A 20,681-nucleotide genomic window follows, 5' to 3' on the forward strand; every position below is an offset into this window, starting at 1 on the left:
ATACTTCAAAAATAAGCGAGATATCGACCAAAGTAAATTTCCATAGTTTTAGTCGTCATTTTTTTTATTAAATGTTTAAATTCTGTGAAATTTAGGAACAAATTCTAAATAAACAAAATGCGAAAAAAGTATTAGTGGCGACGACGTCTTTCTATAATAAACAAAATGCGAGAAAAACAATGGCGAAGACCGCATGTCTTCAAAATTTTGACTCTCTGGCGACAATCTTAAATTTTAATCGGTCATAACTCAGTTATTTGTTGACGTAAAAAAATTAGTACAGTTTTGGAATCTGAATGACATTCTGCGTAAAATGAGTTACTTACAACTAAGTTTGCTCTAAAAATAAGCGAGATATTGACTAAAGTAGATTTATTATGTAGACGGACAACTGGCTCCAATGTCCTTTAGAGCAAGCGAAGTTTGTTTTACCTCCAATGACCGCAGCCCTCGAGCCGAATCAGTGACATGTAAGATCCAACATGTCACTGCGCTCAATATTCGTTTCATTATGTAATAACGTTAAAAACGTTTCACTGTTTTAAAATTTCGTTTAGTAGTTTTTTAATTCGTTGTAATTAAATTTCACTTGATTTACGATTAAAACCACCTGATTCCATATTTACAGATTTACTTAAGCGTAGCTAACAAAACTTTTGTTGCTACAAAAGGCACTGACTATCCATAATTAATTCTATAAAGCGCTGTACAATAGGATTAAACGCTGTTATTAAATTGTGCAGATTGTTTCGTAGAGTTTTGGTCAACATGAATATATACAGATTGTAATACTGCTGGAGAAATTTTAATACCTTCATAAATATTATATCATTAACTTTTTTTTATTGTGTGCTTCTTTCAACGAGCACTACTGGAAATATTTTACAGACAAGTTGTGTACAATCACTGGCTTGGTTCATTGAAAATTTAAGATTCCTTTAAAAATGAAAACCCCTTGGAAAAGTATAAATAAAAGAAATTTAATTAAAATTTGTGCATTACTCGGCTGTCACTTCAGTCTCACGTACAATAGTGGCTTTGTGTTGCTGACACTGCAATCACCTAGTGGTTTCGTGTTATTTATCGACACTGAGACATAGAGCTGATTTCTACGTGTATCTAATAAAACGAGCGAATCTATCAGGTTGTCGGCAGATAGAATCTAAAAATCCTCGAAATCTGTGAAATATATGAGGTGTGATAAGTGTAGAGCAATTGGTGTAAAAGAGTTCATAATGCACTTGGCAGTATAACAGTTAGCTAAACCCTTGGGCCATCGTGGTAATGGGCCTTGTGCGGCATCTAAATACAAGTGGCTACTCCGCCAACAACTATGATAAAAGGGAGACGGGAAATACAGAGACGGGACACAAAATCAACGGTCGAGAAAATGAGGTTGCGATGCTTTGGAGCGAATAATAGAAGATGCTGTACGTCCCCCAGTTGATGGTCGCCATCCGAGTATTTGTATACTATGTTCACTTTTCACTGAATCAATCGTCAAAACAAAGGAATTAACTTTCTTCTAAGGTAAACGAAATGTCATTTAATTTAATGAAACCGCACTGATTGAGGCCGGGAATTCTCCAAAACTCCCAAAATGAATTACTCGTCCTTTTTTCCACTCGTCGTATCCTTCACGAATTTTTAATCTGAAGACGCCGCACCGGACCTAATATATTTTACAAAAAGAGTCATTTCGCTAATTCAGTTGTGATGTTTGTTTTCCGAATTTAAACAACCCCCAACTATTATCAGTATTATCAATATCTAATAATTGGGTTTTCCATTTTTTCGCTTAGCCAGCATTCTTCGGCTGTGTGCTTTTAATTATTCCGTCTAGAAATGTCAATATTGTAAAAAAGCAATTATTTTGACTCGATGCCAATAATTAAGCTTTCAATCCTCTAAACGTCAACCATTAATTGAATTAAATTAAATGTAAAGAAATTACACGCGTCTATCTCTGCCTATTTATCAAATGCGTGGTCGCATTATTGAGCTATTAATTTAGTTTCTATCTTTTCCCGAATGCAATTTTGCCGGCAGTTATTATCTGTGCTATTTAATGCCGCTTCAATTCGGTAATTATGTCAACTAGCTGTGTTTTTCCGGTTTAAAAAATGCATTTTAAATACACTACAGAACATAATTGAACGTTTTTACAAACTCCCCAAGGCTTCCTCGAGAATAGTTTTCTGCGAGTTTGTTTCGCCATCTACATGAATAATAAATTTCTACATTCATTCTAAATACATTTTTTATAAGCAGGAAGTTCAGACTTGGCGAAAGACTTTTGCATTAACTCCATGACTTCGTTTTTTAATTTCAATTATTCACTAATAAAGAACCCGATCACGTTTTAGTAGTTCCAATCGTTTTATTGAAATGGTCAACCAAAGCTTTCATTGGAAAAATTCTAATACTTGGAACTAGATATTCTCATGTCGTATGCTAATACAGAGTCTTATTAAAGGGACGACGCACGGAATTCGAAGAAATTCCAAACGCTACACAACAAGGAAAATGTCAAGTGGTTTCTTGGATAATCAAAGTTGGATCGATTAGTAAAGTAACAGCAATACCTATGTAAAACGAACATTTCTTTGAAATTGATATCTAATATTTAAAAGGTGATTAATTCAGCAATTTGAATGTAAAGATTTGCGTAAAAATCCAAACTTTAGTAATTAGCGAATCTCGTTGAGCCATGATTAGAGCCCGGAGTGGTTGTAAAAGAAATAAGCACTTGTCTTAGTAGTTTAGTATAATTAGCGAGGTACGAGGGTAAACGTCGTTGTACTGCGGAGAGAGATGACGACGTTGACTGATGCTAGAATAGGGTTTCGACGAAAGTTATGGAAATCGCTTGAATTGATTATAACGGAGCTCTTTTTACGATTTGTCCTGCCTTAATCCTGACATGACTTGCCTGAACTGTAATAATATCAAGTGGTCATTCAAGTGGCAGTTTAGGTGAAAACGTGAATACTAGCCGAGACACGTCCAACGGCGAGGAAAGCTCTGACCCAAGTTATGCGTGCAGGAACGGCTTCCACTTGCCGACATTAAAGCTTCAAGATGTAGTCTTATTGTCGCTTTGATTGTGCATCGATAAATTTGGTGGATGCGCCGGGTCAAAATCCCTAAATTAGTCTAAAATGATTGTGTTAAAGGAAGAGGTTACTTTTCCGGCAATCCTCGTAGTAAGAGGTTTTTAGAATGTATCGGTGTTTAAAGTTTAGTGTCCCGTTTCTTTAGTCGGGGTGTATTTTATATGCACAAAAACGTATTTGGCGTCTTTTATTAGGAAGTTTTGTGGAAGTGGAAGCTCTCGTTTATATAAGTTTGTATGTTCTGGTGGTTGGAGTGAGGCCGTAATATTTTTTTGTTAGTGAATTCCACCGAGATTTGGTATGTAAACGAAAACTGACACGCGGATTTCGAATATAATCAATGTTAAGGTAGTGCCATTGTGTACTTTATATATCTTCCTGAATTTCTCGCTTCTTAAACCGACCCTGTCGATCTCGATTGTGCCGCTCTTGGTGCAAAGCCGCCGTAAGCTGAACGAGGCGCCTATCTTACAAACTGCGAATGGCTTCTTGCCACTCTCTTTCTCACTTTACAACTAGCTAGGATTTCACGCCGTCTACAGGGCATTTCCCACTTTACTTTCAAATCTCCAAAATTACCCTCTTCGGCCTATTCTGGATATCCGTTATCTATTATCTTTACATACAGATACAGAATGAGCAAAGACAACTAAGACCGATACTAATTCCTTGATTTATAGATATGACCAGCCTCGGCTCCGTGCCTTTAAGGTAAACATAACGCTGAACCATCTGACGATAAATTCAATCAACAATCACACTAATAGAAATACTGAAGCCAACAGTTATTGAATTTCATCAATTTGCACTAACAATTAATAAAACGTGGCCAACGCGGCAAATCGATTTTATCAACAGTCAAAAGGACATACAAATTAGAGATTTTATTTCTAAAAAAAAATGTTGCACGCATATTTTAACAAGTTTTTTTTGTTGGATCTTTTTGCGGGAACAGCTGATTTTTGTTCTTGGCTTTCCCATATCCGCATCTGGTTCTCGGATGTAATAATTTTCGATACAATTCGTGTGGATATTACAGATAGAAAATCAAGCGTGTTTGCACGTTTAATTTGAATCTGTCCCGGCAAAAACGTCTTTATTGATGCTAAAGTCGTTTAACCCACACCACCACACTCGACAATTGGCCTGCCCTGGGCCCAAAATCTAATAAAATCATCCCTCTAATCAAGGATTCGCTTCATCTATAACTCGCAATGATTATTTATCCTGATATTTATTAAAAAGAAACCGTCGAATTGAGTTGATTTTGGAGCTATGCGGAGCTGCTGGCAGGTGTTAGTGGTTAGTTGATGAAATCCCACTAAATTAATCTGGACAGAATCGGCAATACGGTGCGTGATTGATTTGCTCATGGACATTAGATTTGAATCAGTTCAATCCCATGTAGATTCGAAAGTCAATGCCATTTCCACAAAACTTTTTCACCACTCAATTTTCTTAGGCGTGCCGGTCTGCTCTGACATTACTTTTTTAATACATCAACCGTCGTCTTTACTCGTAAAGAAATTGGACACTGTTTTTAGTAGAAATGTTTTACTGATATCTCTCGATTGAAGAGTTTTTTTCCTTCCTATTCCTTAGTAATAGCTGTCCGTATACTCTACGAATAAAAGACGTTTCATTTAATTTCCAGTATGTTCCAAGCTAAAAAAACAGTTTCATTTGCATCCTACAATGCATGTCTCTCGTCATTTATTCGTTCAAAGAAAAAGTTGAAAAATGATCGTCATCATCAGCATCGACTCCCTTCCCAAACAGATTTTCGTCGTCCGTGGTATTCGATGAAACGCAATCGATCAAAATTCGACGCCCGAGTTTCGAACTTGTAAAATCCTTAATCTCCTAATTTACTCTTCTGAAATGTCAACCGCAACGCGATGAATTAATTAAGGATTTCCCTTAATGTAAAACAAACCAGATTCTTACACTGATTTTTATCGTTCCCTGCAATAAAAAAATCTTTGATGCTATTCCACATAAAGAGAATGAATTTTGTAGAAAGAATGTTGTTATAATGTAAAGAAATAAAGTTGTGGTCTTACAAATGATCAAATTTTATAATTAGTCTCAAAGCTAAACTTCCGCAATCTTTTATCCTGTCATAACTCGCTTAAAAACTTAGCCATAAGTTTTTCTTCTTTGCATTCTTCTCTGAAAAACAAAGGATTTGTTTTGTATTAAAACAGAATTAGAAACATGACTCTGAAGATTTACAATTGCTCCGATATGAAAAAAGAATTACGTGTTACAGGTGTCGCAACAATCGTGCGTTCGAAACGAGCTAATCGAAGATGTTACACAGAAACATTATGCGGGTCTCAGCTGCTCTCATCATCAATGTTCTTTGTGGTTTAGGAAGAATCCGAGACTTGTCTTCGATTACACCTTTGATTAAAGATTGCTATATTGTTGTTCTTTTGGTGGAAATGCCGGGAGTTGTTGAAACTCGGTTTCCACGAACACTATTTAGATTTTCATATCTGTAGTTTGAAAATCAGCTGCTCTTCTGATAGGATTCGAGTCACCGAACTGAAACAATTTTAAAATAAAAATATCGATGTAAAAGCATATTTGACCGATAGCTTTATAAAAGTTTAACTAACGAGGGGAAACCGGTTGCGGCATTTGCGCCAAACAGCAGTGGTCTAAAGAATTCAAATATTTTATTTATTTACGTCGATGTAAATTATTGCATGGAATTCAATCATGTTAAACCACGTTATACAACAATCATTCGTAATTATTCCGGCAGGTTTGACGGTAAAAACCAAATTAAATATATTAAATGTCAATTGGTGATTTCCGATTTTCTAAATTTCTCGTAGGTAACAACGGCAACAATTCTAAAATTTCAATTTAGTTTGAATATCTATTACCACAAATTTATTTATAGAAACCAAAATTCACAGGTTCGTTTATTGCAGATTTATGAACAATTCCATCTCCCAATGGAATTTTGTACATTCTGTCCTTTACATTCTTCATTAACCATTGAATGTAACTGAACAATGCGTTTCACAAAATGTAATAATGCTATGCACAAAAGTCTTATAAAACCGCCTGAAAATGATAAAACGTTAATTAAGCTAATGGTCTTCTATTTAACGAAAAAATTTAATACTGGTCTCAATCATATTAGCCATACGATCGGAGTACTATAATAGCGAATAAATTCTCTCACCACGGATATTAATAAACGAGTTATAGTGTAATAAATTCGAAATAGTTTAAAATCCGATTTTCCAATAAAATCATACTGTTAGTTCATATTTGCAGGAATAATGTTAAAATTGAAAATGACTATGAATGATAAGAGTATGCTTTATAAAATATGCACCATAAATTCTCATGATTCTCATATTCACTTATTGAAATGAAATTTAACTCTAAATAAAGTTTATGCTGAGAAAAAATGGGATGATAGATGCTGGTGTAAAATCGATAAGAACAATAATAAAAAGCAATTAAAAATAATTAGTAAAAGTGTAATGGACAGTCGCATGAAAAACCTGTCAACACGCATTGCATATATATAGGTTGATTAAATACGAGTATGATCTTTATCGGAGCTAAATATTTTCATGTTTTAATCAAAACTTGTGTCTGAGAAAGAAGTGATCTTCCGATTGAAAATAGGTTATTTAAATACGCATTTCAAGGAGCTTTTCTGATTTTTCGAATATGTTTACAGCAACTTCTTTGGATGTTAAGGCTGTCACTAAAACGTGGTTGTCAGCTGGAATGCCGTCGGAAGTTGTAGAAATTCCAGAATATTGGTCGTAGAGCAAAGAGCGTAGGAAACAATGTGATGTAATACAGCTACTTTGTATTTAAGAAATTTAAAGTTTAGTGTCAGTAAGTAGGTTGATGGATAGTAATTGGAAAAGTGGAAAACTGGCGTTGCAGAAGGGCGTTAGCGATACAGCTTGCAGCAAATAATTTATAGATTGTAACGCATATGGAATAACTAATTAAAATGGTGAGTAAGCGAGAAGGAAGCTTGAGTAAAGTCTCATCCGCAATCGGGTAACCACATTATGAACACCCGGTGTACATCAGCAGCGCATTCATCCGAAGCCCACAAAACATCATTGCCCTACACCGCTTCCAACTTTGATTTAAGCATCAAATTTTAAAAATAACTTGTTTCCCGAAGTGCACTAAATCCACACCGGTGGTGGAAAAAACACGAAAATCTTATATCTTAATTAGAGTGCATCTGGGAGGTTCCATAAGGCCTTTTGACCCGTTAAACAAGTCAATGTATCAATAGGAAATACCGTATCAGTGGTTTAATACGAGCTCGTCTCGGCGATCCTAAATCGATAACATCTCGATCTCGAATTCGGTCTTATATCTCGACATAAAAACTACACATATTTTGCTATGAAGGGTTCAACTTCGACAGCTTGCTGTCTAACAACTTTCTGCAACTTGCATAATCGAACACTTAAGCGATTCCGGTTTTTCTTAAATCTTTTGTAGCACCAAATGGATTCATTATTTTTATCAAAACTGTACATAATTTTCTTGTCGCTTTCAGATGGAGAAAGTTTTTATTCACAAATTGTGTTATAGTTTGGGATTTGCCCTCTTGACGCTCAACTGTATCACAATTGGACGCCACCCAAAAAATGTCAACATAAAAATATTCAACGCTACGTTGAAACCCTCTTTGCTTTATAGCTTAAACAATTTTTTACAAATTTTTCAACAGCACTTTAAACAAATTTGAGTACTTTTCTAATTTAATTAAAATAACCTCTAAGTACATTCAACCAAATAGTTTATTTCAAAACATGTTATGACGTTCCAATTAAATATTTAAAATAGTCTTAATTAAATATAGTATGAAACTGTAAACATACTTATTTTAAAGAATGAATTTTGCTGTGCATTTTAGTGCATTGTTTACAATATTCACAAGCAGAAAATACAAAATGTGATCACATCTGTTATGTTTTCATAGGTTTACAATATAATGAATATGTACGGGGTATAAAAAAGCCTGGTGACAAATCGCTTTTTAGTCCCACAGGATTTTAATCGGTGCGACTAAAACACAACGACACAACAGAGGTGCTAAGAGCTCGCATTACATTAATCGATGCTATAAAAACATTTTAAAAAGAAACTGTGAACATCGTGTTACATTAACTGCTAGGAATGTGTACTATTTCTAAGTTTTAAGCTAAAGTAAAAGCCGTAGTTTTAGAAATTACGAAGCAAACATCAAGAAGAACATTAAGATATTAAGAGGAGTTATACACTGGAAGAAACTTGTATCCAGACTGTTTTATGCTCTGACTGGAAAGGTAATTGAGTCTTGATTATGTATCCAGTCGAAAGTTTCGGTCAATACTTGAGAAATGCCATTATGGACGAAGTGGTCGTGTATTTAGGAAGGACAAATCAAAGTTATCGAAAGTTTACCAAACTCACAACAAAATATAAGACGGGAGCGTGCCAACTGAGGTTGTACATTAAAATTCCCGTGACAATAAGCAAAAGTTAAACGAGCACACAGAATTTCTGAATAATTGGCGCGACACGACGTTGAATTAAAGACATGAAATTAAAAAGACACGATTCGGTTGATTAAACGATAGGTAAATTCTTGCAGTTTGTGAAATTAATTTGGGACTTTTCCATATGAATTCCTGTGACTGGTTTGATTTTTCTGAATTGTTTTCAACGAATTTTCTAAATATTACCTATGCACTGTTCCAGCGGCGAATTGTATTTCGGTACATTGTGTTCGGTGAAGCGTTTTTGATAAATTTTCCTCAAATGCAAATACGTAAACGTTTCATTTGACTTTTTTCTACAATGAGTTTAAAAATGATTGGAGAACAAGTTGATGTACTATTTTAATTTTGCATGATTGTGAAGGTTTTTGAAGCTCAAATCCTGTCAATTCTTCGTATTGAGTTTTGAGCTACATTATGAAATGACCGAATGTGGCAGCAGCAAAACGTATTATCAGAACGTTGAACGAAACAAACCAAATACATCTGTAGCGTTGTGTTGTGAAATTTTTTGCACCTTCTGAATAAACCCGTCGATATCGCTTTGTTTGTGTATGAAAACAAGCAGTAAAATATTATGATTGAGTCGCAACATCAATCGTATAAATCGCTTCGTGTTTGTTGGCGTATCGTGGGAGGTATAAGGAGAGCAGCGGAATTATCAGTGGAAAAAGTAACCTAATAAAACCTAATCCACATATAACATATGAATCGGATCGATAGGGAGTTAACTACTTACTGACAAAATAACAATTCTGTCTGATTAGCTGGCGGCAGTAGAGTTGCCTAGGTTTGAGTTCCACGGCCGGGCGTGTAGCCAGGAAAAACAAAGCTTCCTCATGAGCCTCGGCTGAGTGTGTAAACGTGGATAAGTGGTAAACAAGGTAGTAAATTTCCCTCAACTCACAGTCGCGACGGCAGGGATCGCTGCCCTTTTCCCGTCATTTCTATACCAGCTTGCAACCCCGCGATGTGACACATAAATGCCATTATTTTTATTCTAATCACTTACAAACAGCTTCACCGAAATTACCACCAACTTAATAAACTAAATTTTATATGACGTAAATGCAAAAATAAACAATATAAACACGCGATTACTTCATTACAAGCAATTTGTTTAACTAGCACAAACGAAGTTAAATAAGTGAATTATCTAATTACAAAACTGTGTTACACAATAAATGCAGCAACAGTTTCTAACGTTTAGTTTCACTCATCAACAAGAAAATTGGTGGAACACTGAAAAATGAATCACCCGGAAAATTGTAACAAAAAGCTCTGTCACATTATTATCATAACTGTCTTACTTTTTTCTCAAGTTTTTTTAGTCTAAAACAAGAGAAAATTATTTTTAGCTTATCTTGATGTGACTTTCGCGTTATTTTTGTCCGTTTCTGTTGTTGTTATATTAAATACGTGTCTGTTGATGGCATGTAAAGAAAAACAAAACAAAGCTCGATCATTTCCGTTCCTTAAAAACATCAAATATTTCAGTACCTTTTATTAATCGTACAAACATAAACTGGTTCTATTATAAAATAGATTTTTGATCATAAAGCCTGATATATAAGAACCTATAAAGTTTAATTTGACTGAACTTCCAGAATATCGTTGTATGATCAAATTCTTAATCAGCATGAAAAGGGAGAGCAACTGAGTTTGACCTGATTGGTTAGGGGAGGAATTGATATCAGTCTCCAAGTAAGTAAAGTTAGGTAATACTGAATAAAATGGGAGCTTCGTTAAAGGTCGTTCCATCGATAAAACTGTTAAAATTGAATTTTATCAATTCGTTATACATCTCTTAATGAAATAGTCACAGTTTAACTTCAAATATTAGCTTTTAGCCATCATAAGCCCACCGCACTTCTTATTTTCTTGGATTTTTCTGAAAGAGCTTTTATATAACGGTGAAAGTTGATAATACATGCAAGTCTTCTTCCATAGTTGACGAACTTTTTCCATTACAGCTAACAGACAGACAATACAGCGCGGTTCAAAAGACAGATTAAAAATAACTTATATCCAATACAATTTATCACTGTGTCGATAACACTGCTTTTAAAAAACTGAGGTGTTCGTCTCCAACATTTAATGGAAACGCTCAATTTGCGTAATTGTTTTACACCAAAAATCGTTGTTTTATGTTGTAATATCCCACTATAAATCACGGCATTAGAATGATAATTATCGATAACACAGTCAATAATTGTTTTGAAATTGCTCCATTCTCTTGCATTTTGCAATTTGGTGTTTTGATGATGAGAACAAATTGCCACGCTCATACTATTGGAATTAAAATTAAACGGACACGTATATTGTTCATTTCGAACACGCATAAATAACACCATAAAAATGGTGGATGCGCCGGGTAAAATAAAAAACTAAGTATTTTTTAACTTAAATTGGAGATTAAATATTTTATTTTTATCTAAAGCTGCAGAGTTTGACAAATGATGACTGGGAAAAATAAAAGGAGTTTTGATGGTGCTTTGGAAACCCGCACCTCTACTAGAATAAAGCCTATGAATAATTTCCACATTTCTTGTCTCAAATTTCTTTATCTCTTTTGCTCTTTGCCATCCGATTCTAAAGCCGCTCGAGTATTTTATTCATTTTACACCACGTCGAATCGCAAAATCTTCCGTAGATTTATATAACTTGTAGATTTCTGACAATGATAACTTATATATTAGTCATTTTTTGATAATATGTACGAATGGTGCTTGGTTTTTACGACGACAAATAGAAATAAGTAGTCATAATAAAAGTGCTATTGATAAAGCAATAAACACTAATTGACGTTGGGTGATAGAACTGGTTTATTTATAACTCGCTAATCGTCGAAATTGAGAAAATAAAATGAGAATCATCGTCAGAGCGCTGAACAATGATATACCATATTTTCCAGTTATGTTTTGTAAAATTAATGGTTTTAACCTGTTGAACGCTACACATAATAAATCTCGCATTATTGCGTACAACTGTTGAAAATGCCCGTTTGGAAATAAATCGAAGCAAATAAAGAATGTGTCTCAATTGACGGAATAATTAAACTATACTCAAATTATCTCACATCTTGGTTTTCAATGTAAAGCCTGTTTTCGGTACGAAGCTCAAAATTAGACACATTCAAACAATTGCTTTCCAGACACTTACACTCTGGAACAATAAAACACCGCATTCTCTCAAAATTACAATTTTATACTCTATGACACGTATTGTGAAACGAAACCCCCATGTGGCTCGTTAGAAAATTGTATCTGCTTCCGTTAATTTGTAAACCAAACTAAATAATTGAGATGAATTTTGTGGCCTACGTAGTTTTTGTCAACGCTTGTCAAAAGGACAATGAAACTGAATTTACCACCTTCAAATACTGATGGAAATCGGGCCGGTCGATCGCAGTTATTTATTTACAGGCGGTGCAATTGCAGTTTATAATAGCTGCACTTAAATTAGCGTGGCGATTGACTGCACAGTTTGAGAGAGAAAGTGGTCATGAAAAACACGTTAATCTGTGGGGAAAAATTCTGTGTAAACAAGAGAGATAGTAAAGTCTTTTCAAATAAATCGTGAAACAAAATGTAAGAAGATGTCAAGAGAAATACAAAGGGTTATACTAGGCCTCAGGGACAGATGTAGTATATCGAATATCCTCGATCATATTTATAGTTGGCGCTCTCTGAAAATGTTTTTGGTGTAATTAATAAAATCGCTAATGTTACTTCTGTTTAAAAGTTAATAGTGGTCGTCTAAAAACTCGTAAAATCTACCATAAAGCCAAGATTAAAAATACTATTTTAGTACAATAAAACGAAAATGTATCAAAGTTTATGTGATGTTTTAACCACATTGTTTATAATGCTGACGATGGCTTCTCTTAAATCGATCGTTTCTTGTTGCAGGTGGCGTGGATGCACTTCGAGCAATCAGCCATTTTAACAGTTCACAACCATGTGATCACAAGAAATCCCCGCATTAGTGTTACACACGATAAACACAGAACGTGGTTTTTACACATTAGTAATGTGCAGGAAGAAGATAAGGGACGATATATGTGCCAAATCAATACTGTCACGGCGAAAACACAGTTCGGATATCTACACGTTGTAGGTAAGGAAACAGATTGACGATTGATTGAACAAATTCGATCGATACGTTACGAGGGTTGTTTGAAAAGTTAACAACATAATGCTGATATGACGTTTCTGGACAGCATTCTGTGATTCTTTATGACAGCATTTAATTACACCCCAATTAATAAATTATAAATGAAGACGGAGGGAATAAACGTAATGGGAATGTTAACGTTCAGGAAAACCGCTGTTAAGACTGGAACAATCCTCACAAATTATAAGTTTCAAACATGTATTTCTTAATTAGCAACTGTGACCTCCTAAGTTATTGTTCATCTGCTACTACAGATTGCTCAGACAAAAAGATGAGAGTTGCCCATTCACTGTAATTAATTGCAATACTTTTGACAATGCATTTAAGATTATACAATCGTTCCGTTGAACTTACTTTGAAATATATGAGAAATTCTCTTCTACTCTCATGCTCAAATGAATCGTCTTTCTCTTTTTCGTGGTTGTATTAAGAGTAGCAAGACAAACGCAACCCGTAAAATACTAATTTATGGCTAAGAAAAAGCCATGCAAAGTTTGTTGTTTAAATTAAGTAGTCTTGGTTTCATTCCAAGCCGTCACCTCTGGTTTTTTACAGCTGTATAAACATTAATATAAATTTATGTGATTGCTTTTAAATTATTTTAAAACGAAACGTTATATGAGATTTGAGAAAGGTTGGGGACGTTTTCCGTCGACGATTCCCATGGGACATGTTGCTGATCGCCAACTGACTACTGGACTCAATAAGGAATTCTAAATTGTATTATATTCGACCGACGCGAACTCCTTCTTCTTGTATAATATTTAAATTTTACGATTCTCGTCCCGGATTTAAGAAGCAATGAAATTTGATTTTCTTTTAGATTTTACTTCTATACCAATCACACGTTTTATTTTTCATGTAACTTGTTGTTGCCAGATTTTATTAGTCCACCAATCCGGGCTATAAGCTCTGCATCAAATTTATCTCGAAAATATTTATAAACCTATAAAAATTGCAGATATAAAGGGATTTTCAGTTAAATGAGAACATGACTTGAATGGATCTCAAGTTGTGGGATGAAATTTTACTCTTAATAATAGTACTCAATTGTTATTTTTGCACGTTTTGTACTCCAAGCAACAGTGTATATTGTGTAGATTTATTTTAGGCCTAGCTATTATGGTGTAAGCCCGTTTACTGCATAATAGGTTGAAAATGTAAACCAAACAATTGAGCGTTGTGCTGTACAGTGTTCCAATTATTGTGGTCGATTTGAAAAGTTTGGAATACTAATTCGTCAATAAGAAAATAAAACAATATTAGCGTCTCCCGTTTTAATTTACATTTGCTTAAAAAGCAACCCACTTTAGAAGTCTATAGCTTGCTCCAACTTTAAAGAACTCTGTTGATTCTCATTTGGGATTGAAGTATTCCCATTAAGAACGATGGATAAACTCGAGTAGTTGCTCTTCGTGGCCAAATTGAAGAGGCTATTACGAAGATGTTTGCTTTTTAGCTAACCTCTTGATAAAGATCCTCTCCTTGTTTTCTTTTATTTTCTTCATGTAAGCTTATTTTTTTACTGTTTTAACTAAAGTAATAACTAGTGTGCTTAACTCCATGCGACGCTAATTAATCCATTCTTGAAAGTGACTGATTAAATGCATCTTATCCACTCAATGTTACCGTAGTCAATACACCTCTAATTAACAGAGTTCAGAAGCATGACGATGTACTTATTCACATATTTTTAAATTGACTTTGAAAAGTCCTTGTTTTAATTGCATGAATACACGTTGCAGTGAAGGAGCAAATTTCGAGTAAAAGTAGCTCATTAGGATCCGACTCTTATTTCGAAATAAAGAGATAAAATCCTGGCAGGAGATAGAGAGAAGAGAGAGATATCGATTATGAATTTCTTAGTGCATGTAGAGGTTATAAATACGTGATTTAATACGAGACCTTTGACCCCCTTCGGCATCCCTTCAATTTAAGACCCTCTTGTATAGAAAAAATTCGAATTATCCAACGTAGCATAATTGTTGACTTTATATCACGAGGGTTGAATTAATGTGGAAGCTAAGCCAAGCCTAGATTTGTAGATAGGACACACTGTTCCGAAAATGCCCTTCTAGTTACATAAGGAACCATAAGATCCCATTCTAACCTATTTAAATATCACGTGCTTCTGAAACCTTGATCCGACAAATAACGAAGATGGTTATTGAGGCGGCGCCGTCGTATAGCTAAAATTTGAATGTCTTTGATTGTATCTAAGTGAGCAATTTGAGATTGCCCCCAATAATACTAAATGTAACATCATTTTAGATAGCGAAATGCAACGAGAACTATGAACATACATTGCTCATTCAAAGGTATCTCGCTGCAATTATTTTTTAGATAAAAGTGATTGATGTCAAGAAGAGAAATAAACACATAAATTTAGTAGTTTTTATATGCTGTTTACTACCTTCTTTCATATTGATTAACTTGTCAACTCTGTCGTAGCGACACGGGGTCTATTTTTGTTTCAGAATGTGTCGACTTTTTTATTTTATAAATAACACAATTACTGTTTTGATTTTTGATCTGGATTTGGTTAATACATGACTCGTATTGTACGATTACATAACCAACATTGCGGTGGATTTGGTTTTAGTAAGCGCAGGGTTTATGTAACCCCAGGAAGGAATGTGTACACACGTCTTGTGCAAATTTTGGCAGCTTATTTCACACAATCTTGTGTGTCTAGAGGTCTTAATTATACAATTGTAACTCGAGGATCTTTTTTCTTTGGTTAATTGCTTCAGATGATGTGATTTTGAAGTATATTTTCGTAGAGCTAGTTAGAGCTAATTGCGATTATTTTCTTTCTTGTAGGAAGAAAGAATATATACATGATGCGTTCGCGACTTCTTGATTGCTTTCATGATTGATGATACACCGTATGTCTGAGTCGGTTCGTTCAGAGCGCTCCACGGACATTGGCATACAAGCTGTCGAGTATCTAGGGCGGGTACAGATTAAAGCATTATTACATTAGGGGAATCTCGGCTCGATATGCTTTTGCTACATCTGCTAATTTCGTAGACTAGAATCGGCCCATCAGTTCTTTTTTTTTCGTCGCTTAAAAATCTCTTTCAATCGAATTGACAATTGAAGAACATTATCACCTCCCATACTCCCACACAAAGGCTGACAATTACTAGGTTTAAGGGAATTTCAACTATCCCACAGATTTCAATTATAACTCTAGTTCCAAAACCTCAATTCCATTCAATGTAATTGACCAGGTAATGGCTTTACAGACGGCTTCACCTTCCGCAGACAGGAATAGCAACCCTGCTAGTTTGCAAAGCTCCCTAAATCATAACCATTATGCTAAATTTTCCTCGAACTTATCGATATGATTATTCCATTATACCAATTATCGTCTTCAAAATTACATTTTCACTTTTCAACCCGCCGCTCCTTCGCTCACCATGGGATCAATTTTAATCTAACCGTGATTTATAGCGGGACGTCCAATGTATTTACTGCACCTTAAAATATGCACTATGTTATCAACCCCATCAAAATCTATACACTTTTTTCTCTCAATACTTTTCACTTATTTTGGTTTAGTAACTTGGTCATTACACATTTCTGTGTTTATAAATTAAAAATGAGCAGAGTGGCTTCATAAAAACGCAGGGTAAAATAAAACTCAGTGAGTTATCAAGTCAATGTTTACGTTTATCGAAATAACAACAGAATACACAATTAGGTTTGCTAAATTTTCAACTTTTTTTTAACGTCTTTATAAGCGGTTTTTATTTATGATTTTTGTTGCGGGGGCTTGTGGAGGTTGAATTTGAAATTGATGTTATTTGTGATTGATTTTAAAATCAATGCCAATGGTGGCAGAAGATGAACTAATTTGATGATGCTTGAAACGTGAGGGACAATTTGCAGTAATGTGTTGGTAATACCGGAGCTTATTTAGACATTGGAATTGTATAGTAATAGGATTTGGCTATATGCAGGCTATTATTAGGACAAAGAGATGAATCGGAAAGCTCTCTGTTTGATTTTAATGGAAAGGTTTGGTATGCTAATGGCAAATGTGGCAAATAGAAAAAGGATTTCGTCAGCTAATGCAAGGATGTGGATAGTGTGATACAGTTAGGTCTGAATGAATTACCTGTTATTAGGGAATAACCAAAGACTCAATTGGAAGTTTCGACTTTCACAATAGCTTACATTTAACCGTATTGGCGGGGAGCTTAATGAAAGCGCTCGACCCCCGAGAAGAAATACGGCCGCAATCAAGTGGACCTTTAATGCGTCGAGGAATTGTGAGGGACATTGCCTGTTTCAATTCTTTTCCGGCCAACCAATCAGTGCCGCACCAGGAAGAAGTCACTTAACTATACTCATATCATTTTATCTCCCTTTCTTGTACCGAGACCAACATTTTACACCTTTACTGTAGAACCAGTGCCAATACATTATTTAAGGAGAATCGAAGCGGTCCTTTCCAAATTTCAACTTTATCTGGAAATCTACGTGATTCACTTTGTTTGCCACTGCAGACTAGGACACGGGGCTCTTGTGGGTTCTAGATGAACTTTGACCCTCGACTTGGGGCTGTGCATTATTATTCGTTGCAGCAAACCCAATGTTCGGATGCTGCAAACTTTTTTAACTACAAGAATTCATTAAGAATTTCTCTACTGATAAAAGTAAGATGTTTCTACGCTTCATTTCACTTGAGGTATCTACGTCTCACACATACTAAACAGAACATTACCCATTGCATTTACACCACCTGAAATCACTCATTATTTTAGAACCACCCTTAAATAATTCGTCCCCGAGTTGTATCAGTTACAGTGCGTCCTCACTTTACTAGAATAATAACACCGTTCTTTTTCCCTTTTGAGATTCACCTCGTGCAAACTCGAAAGAATATAGGATTACAAAAGAAAATGAGAACTATTGTAATGAGTTACCTGTCTCTTCTCGAGAATGTAACGTGTTTACTCAACAATGTAAACAACCTGTGCCTTGCTAAATTGAATGATACTCCAAATAAAATAATATAAAGCTACCTGTTAACATAATTAACTGTTTAATTTATATGTAAATGAAGTAGACTTAAAATCACACAGTGATTGCAATGGTAGCAGATTTCTCGAAATGGATAAAAATTGCTAAGGTGATTGAGTAACGATCGTTCTGTCTAACATGTGTGTGTCCTGGCTTGGTAAATTATACGGCATCATCGCAAAACCGTCTCCCCTTGATGCAAGTCACGTTTCAGATTAGCCACTGTGGCTACCGAACTAGTCCTGCGAACTTCCAGCTTCCACGATATCTTAAGATAGCTTCGACGATGATGCTTAAAATCTCTAAATTACCCGCCGCTGGATTTAACGACTTGAAATTCAAATAGGCTGGTTTCTCTATTTTTTCACTTGGGGTGTTTCGAGTCGCAAAGGTAAAAATTTGTTTGCTTACGTTTCCTAGTTTAATTGGGCCGGAAATTAGTAACTCAAACTTTGCAAAGTTAAACTGTTTTTTGTTTGTTTTAAACTTATATTTAATTTATAGAGAAAACTAAGCTTGAAAAGGCGAAGACTTTTTAAAACTGTAACTAATAAGACCAGAAATGGAAGTGTTTCATCTCTTTAATACTTACAGGACAGGAACAGGCAGAAGTGAATTTTATTTGAAATTCTTTTAGTGTTCGTATTGTTTTCCATGACTCAGCAGTTGGGAATAATACAGTTCAGCACTTAATAACAAGGTGATGTTCATACTATGGGTTGACATATAGTGATTCTAGTGACTAAGCAAACAAGAGATTGTAATTTTGCCAATATAGTATTTCGCGGAAATGTGAAATCCGCGGAACGAAATAAATTTAATACCTGAAAGTCTCTACACCTCCAGCCAGCAAAGAAAAATATATTACACAGATTAATGTGAAATGTTTGTAGTGGATAGATGGTGTCAGAAATAATTTGGATTTTTCTGTCGGAGTGGATGTGGAAATTGAGGTTTACATTAAAGATCAAATACGAACTTGGATGAGGTTCGGATTAGACGGGAAAGAATTAAGTATAAAAGATAACAAGTTCGAAAAGGCAATCGCCAAAACTAATAAATATGGATTTTATGCCAGGTTAGTATTACCAATAAGGTATTCTGTGGGGAAATGTCGATAATTTCAACCCCTAATCAGGTAACAGGTAGAGCAATAAAGTCTTTGATCTTCGGAAACGGTTCCTTGTAGAGCAGATAATCCAGAGTGGATTTCACGGCGTTATGATCCGAGTACGAGGAAGGTAGTTCATGTCAATAGATGCGGGCACGCAAAAGCCCTTACCTTCTTTAGCTGGATTTACACTGTCACACAAACTTTGACTTCTTTAAAATATTCAAACGAATAAATATCGGAGGCGTTTTTACAATCCCCGACGAAGCTAATTACACAATGGCATCAATCCAAAAAAATCCTCTCACGAGCTTAAAAATTCCACCGTAAACTATTACAAAATATGTCAAATAAAACTAGTGCAAAACTCCAGTCCCGGAGCTCGGATTAAATCGGAATTCCCATATTTAGTAATTACCGCTTTCATTCGTCCGGACTGCTGTAATTACATGTTTATCCAATCTTATCTTTATGGACGCTAGGTGTTTATTTAATCACAAACGAACCTTATAATTATGAACAGGACTAAGCTTCGCAAATTTGAACACGTCCCGAAAAAGGAAAAGACGAACTTTTTTATCAAAGATAGTTATCTTGAATTGTTTTATATTAGAGATCGTAGAGAAAACGTTTTGTTTCTTCGCCAAGCCGGCAAACAGATTTGTCGCAGAGAGCAAATGTAATTAAGTAAACACAAATGTTATAGAGAAATAATTTTGAATGTGAGTCACACGTAAAGGGTAAGAGTTTCGAGTTGTTTGTTTCAGTGCCACCCAACATAGATGATTCCCTCAGCAGCAGCGACGTTATAGTAAGGGAAGGCGCCAATGAGACGCTAACCTGCAAAGCCACGGGTTCTCCACAACCTAGTGTGAAGTGGAAAAGAGACGATAACTCCAAGATCACTATAAACAAGACACTTACAGGTTAGTCTATGCTTTTACTTTCTAACTTGTTTCACATATGTTTTCATATAATTTCGCCCAAGTTTCGCTGCCTCAACGAACGTAAGCGTATTTATTGCAAGTTTCAGAAAAGGGGAAACAACTTTATACTCAACGCGTTCGACCTAACGCAATTATGACGTGACTAATATGTCTGACGGAGATTTTTCTATGTGACAGCAATAGTCGGCGGAAACTTTGGCCCGTTAATTCCATTTCGAATGTAAATTTCCTACAAAACAAGAATTCAAATAGTCCGTTCCTACAAATTCAATTTCGAGAATTAATTGTCAAATTGCTCGCAAAATACGAGAAAAATTAGTCAACCTATTTAAAACTTCGTTCAACTCGGTTTCATACAATTAACTAAATAAATTCACACACCGGTAATAAATGTTCTGAACATTATTGTTCTAATTCGATTTTTAAAACGTGCATAAATAAAAATATACGAGTTATGGTGAAAGTAGTTTTCCAAAACTTGAAAACTTGTTTACAAACTTCTTTGTAAACAATGCCTCTGATACGACTTAATTGACAGTTTGCCTCTTTTATTAAAACAAATGATACAACTTTTCTGCATTAATAATAAGAACAAACAAAAACGTACAACTCCCGTCGTTATTTTGAATGAGATAAACCTCCTGACACTTGATATGTCACATTTCTCATATACTTTTATTTTTTTTATGCTCACATCATAATCTAATTGTTAAGCTTTTCTTTCATCGCTTAACGTTCCAACTCGTGA

At 35.0% G+C, this 20,681-nt stretch overlaps 1 protein-coding gene across 2 annotated transcripts in view; it reads left to right on the forward strand.

Moving 5' to 3' along the window:
• The window catches only part of LOC148167391 (lachesin-like), a 74,788-nt gene that overhangs the window by 38,189 nt on the left and 15,918 nt on the right, over positions 1-20,681 (forward strand). For both annotated transcript variants that reach the window (XM_088047972.1, XM_088047973.1), the window contains exons 3-4: positions 12,577-12,784; positions 19,754-19,912. In XM_088047972.1, the coding sequence (XP_087904098.1) occupies positions 12,577-12,784; positions 19,754-19,912 (367 nt within the window). The remainder of the gene's footprint in view (positions 1-12,576; positions 12,785-19,753; positions 19,913-20,681) is intronic.

Source organism: Gnatocerus cornutus, chromosome 10 (assembly GCF_029298725.1).
Source record: "Gnatocerus cornutus isolate USDA-ARS CGAHR chromosome 10, icGnaCorn1.1, whole genome shotgun sequence".
NCBI lineage: Eukaryota > Metazoa > Arthropoda > Insecta > Coleoptera > Tenebrionidae > Gnatocerus > Gnatocerus cornutus.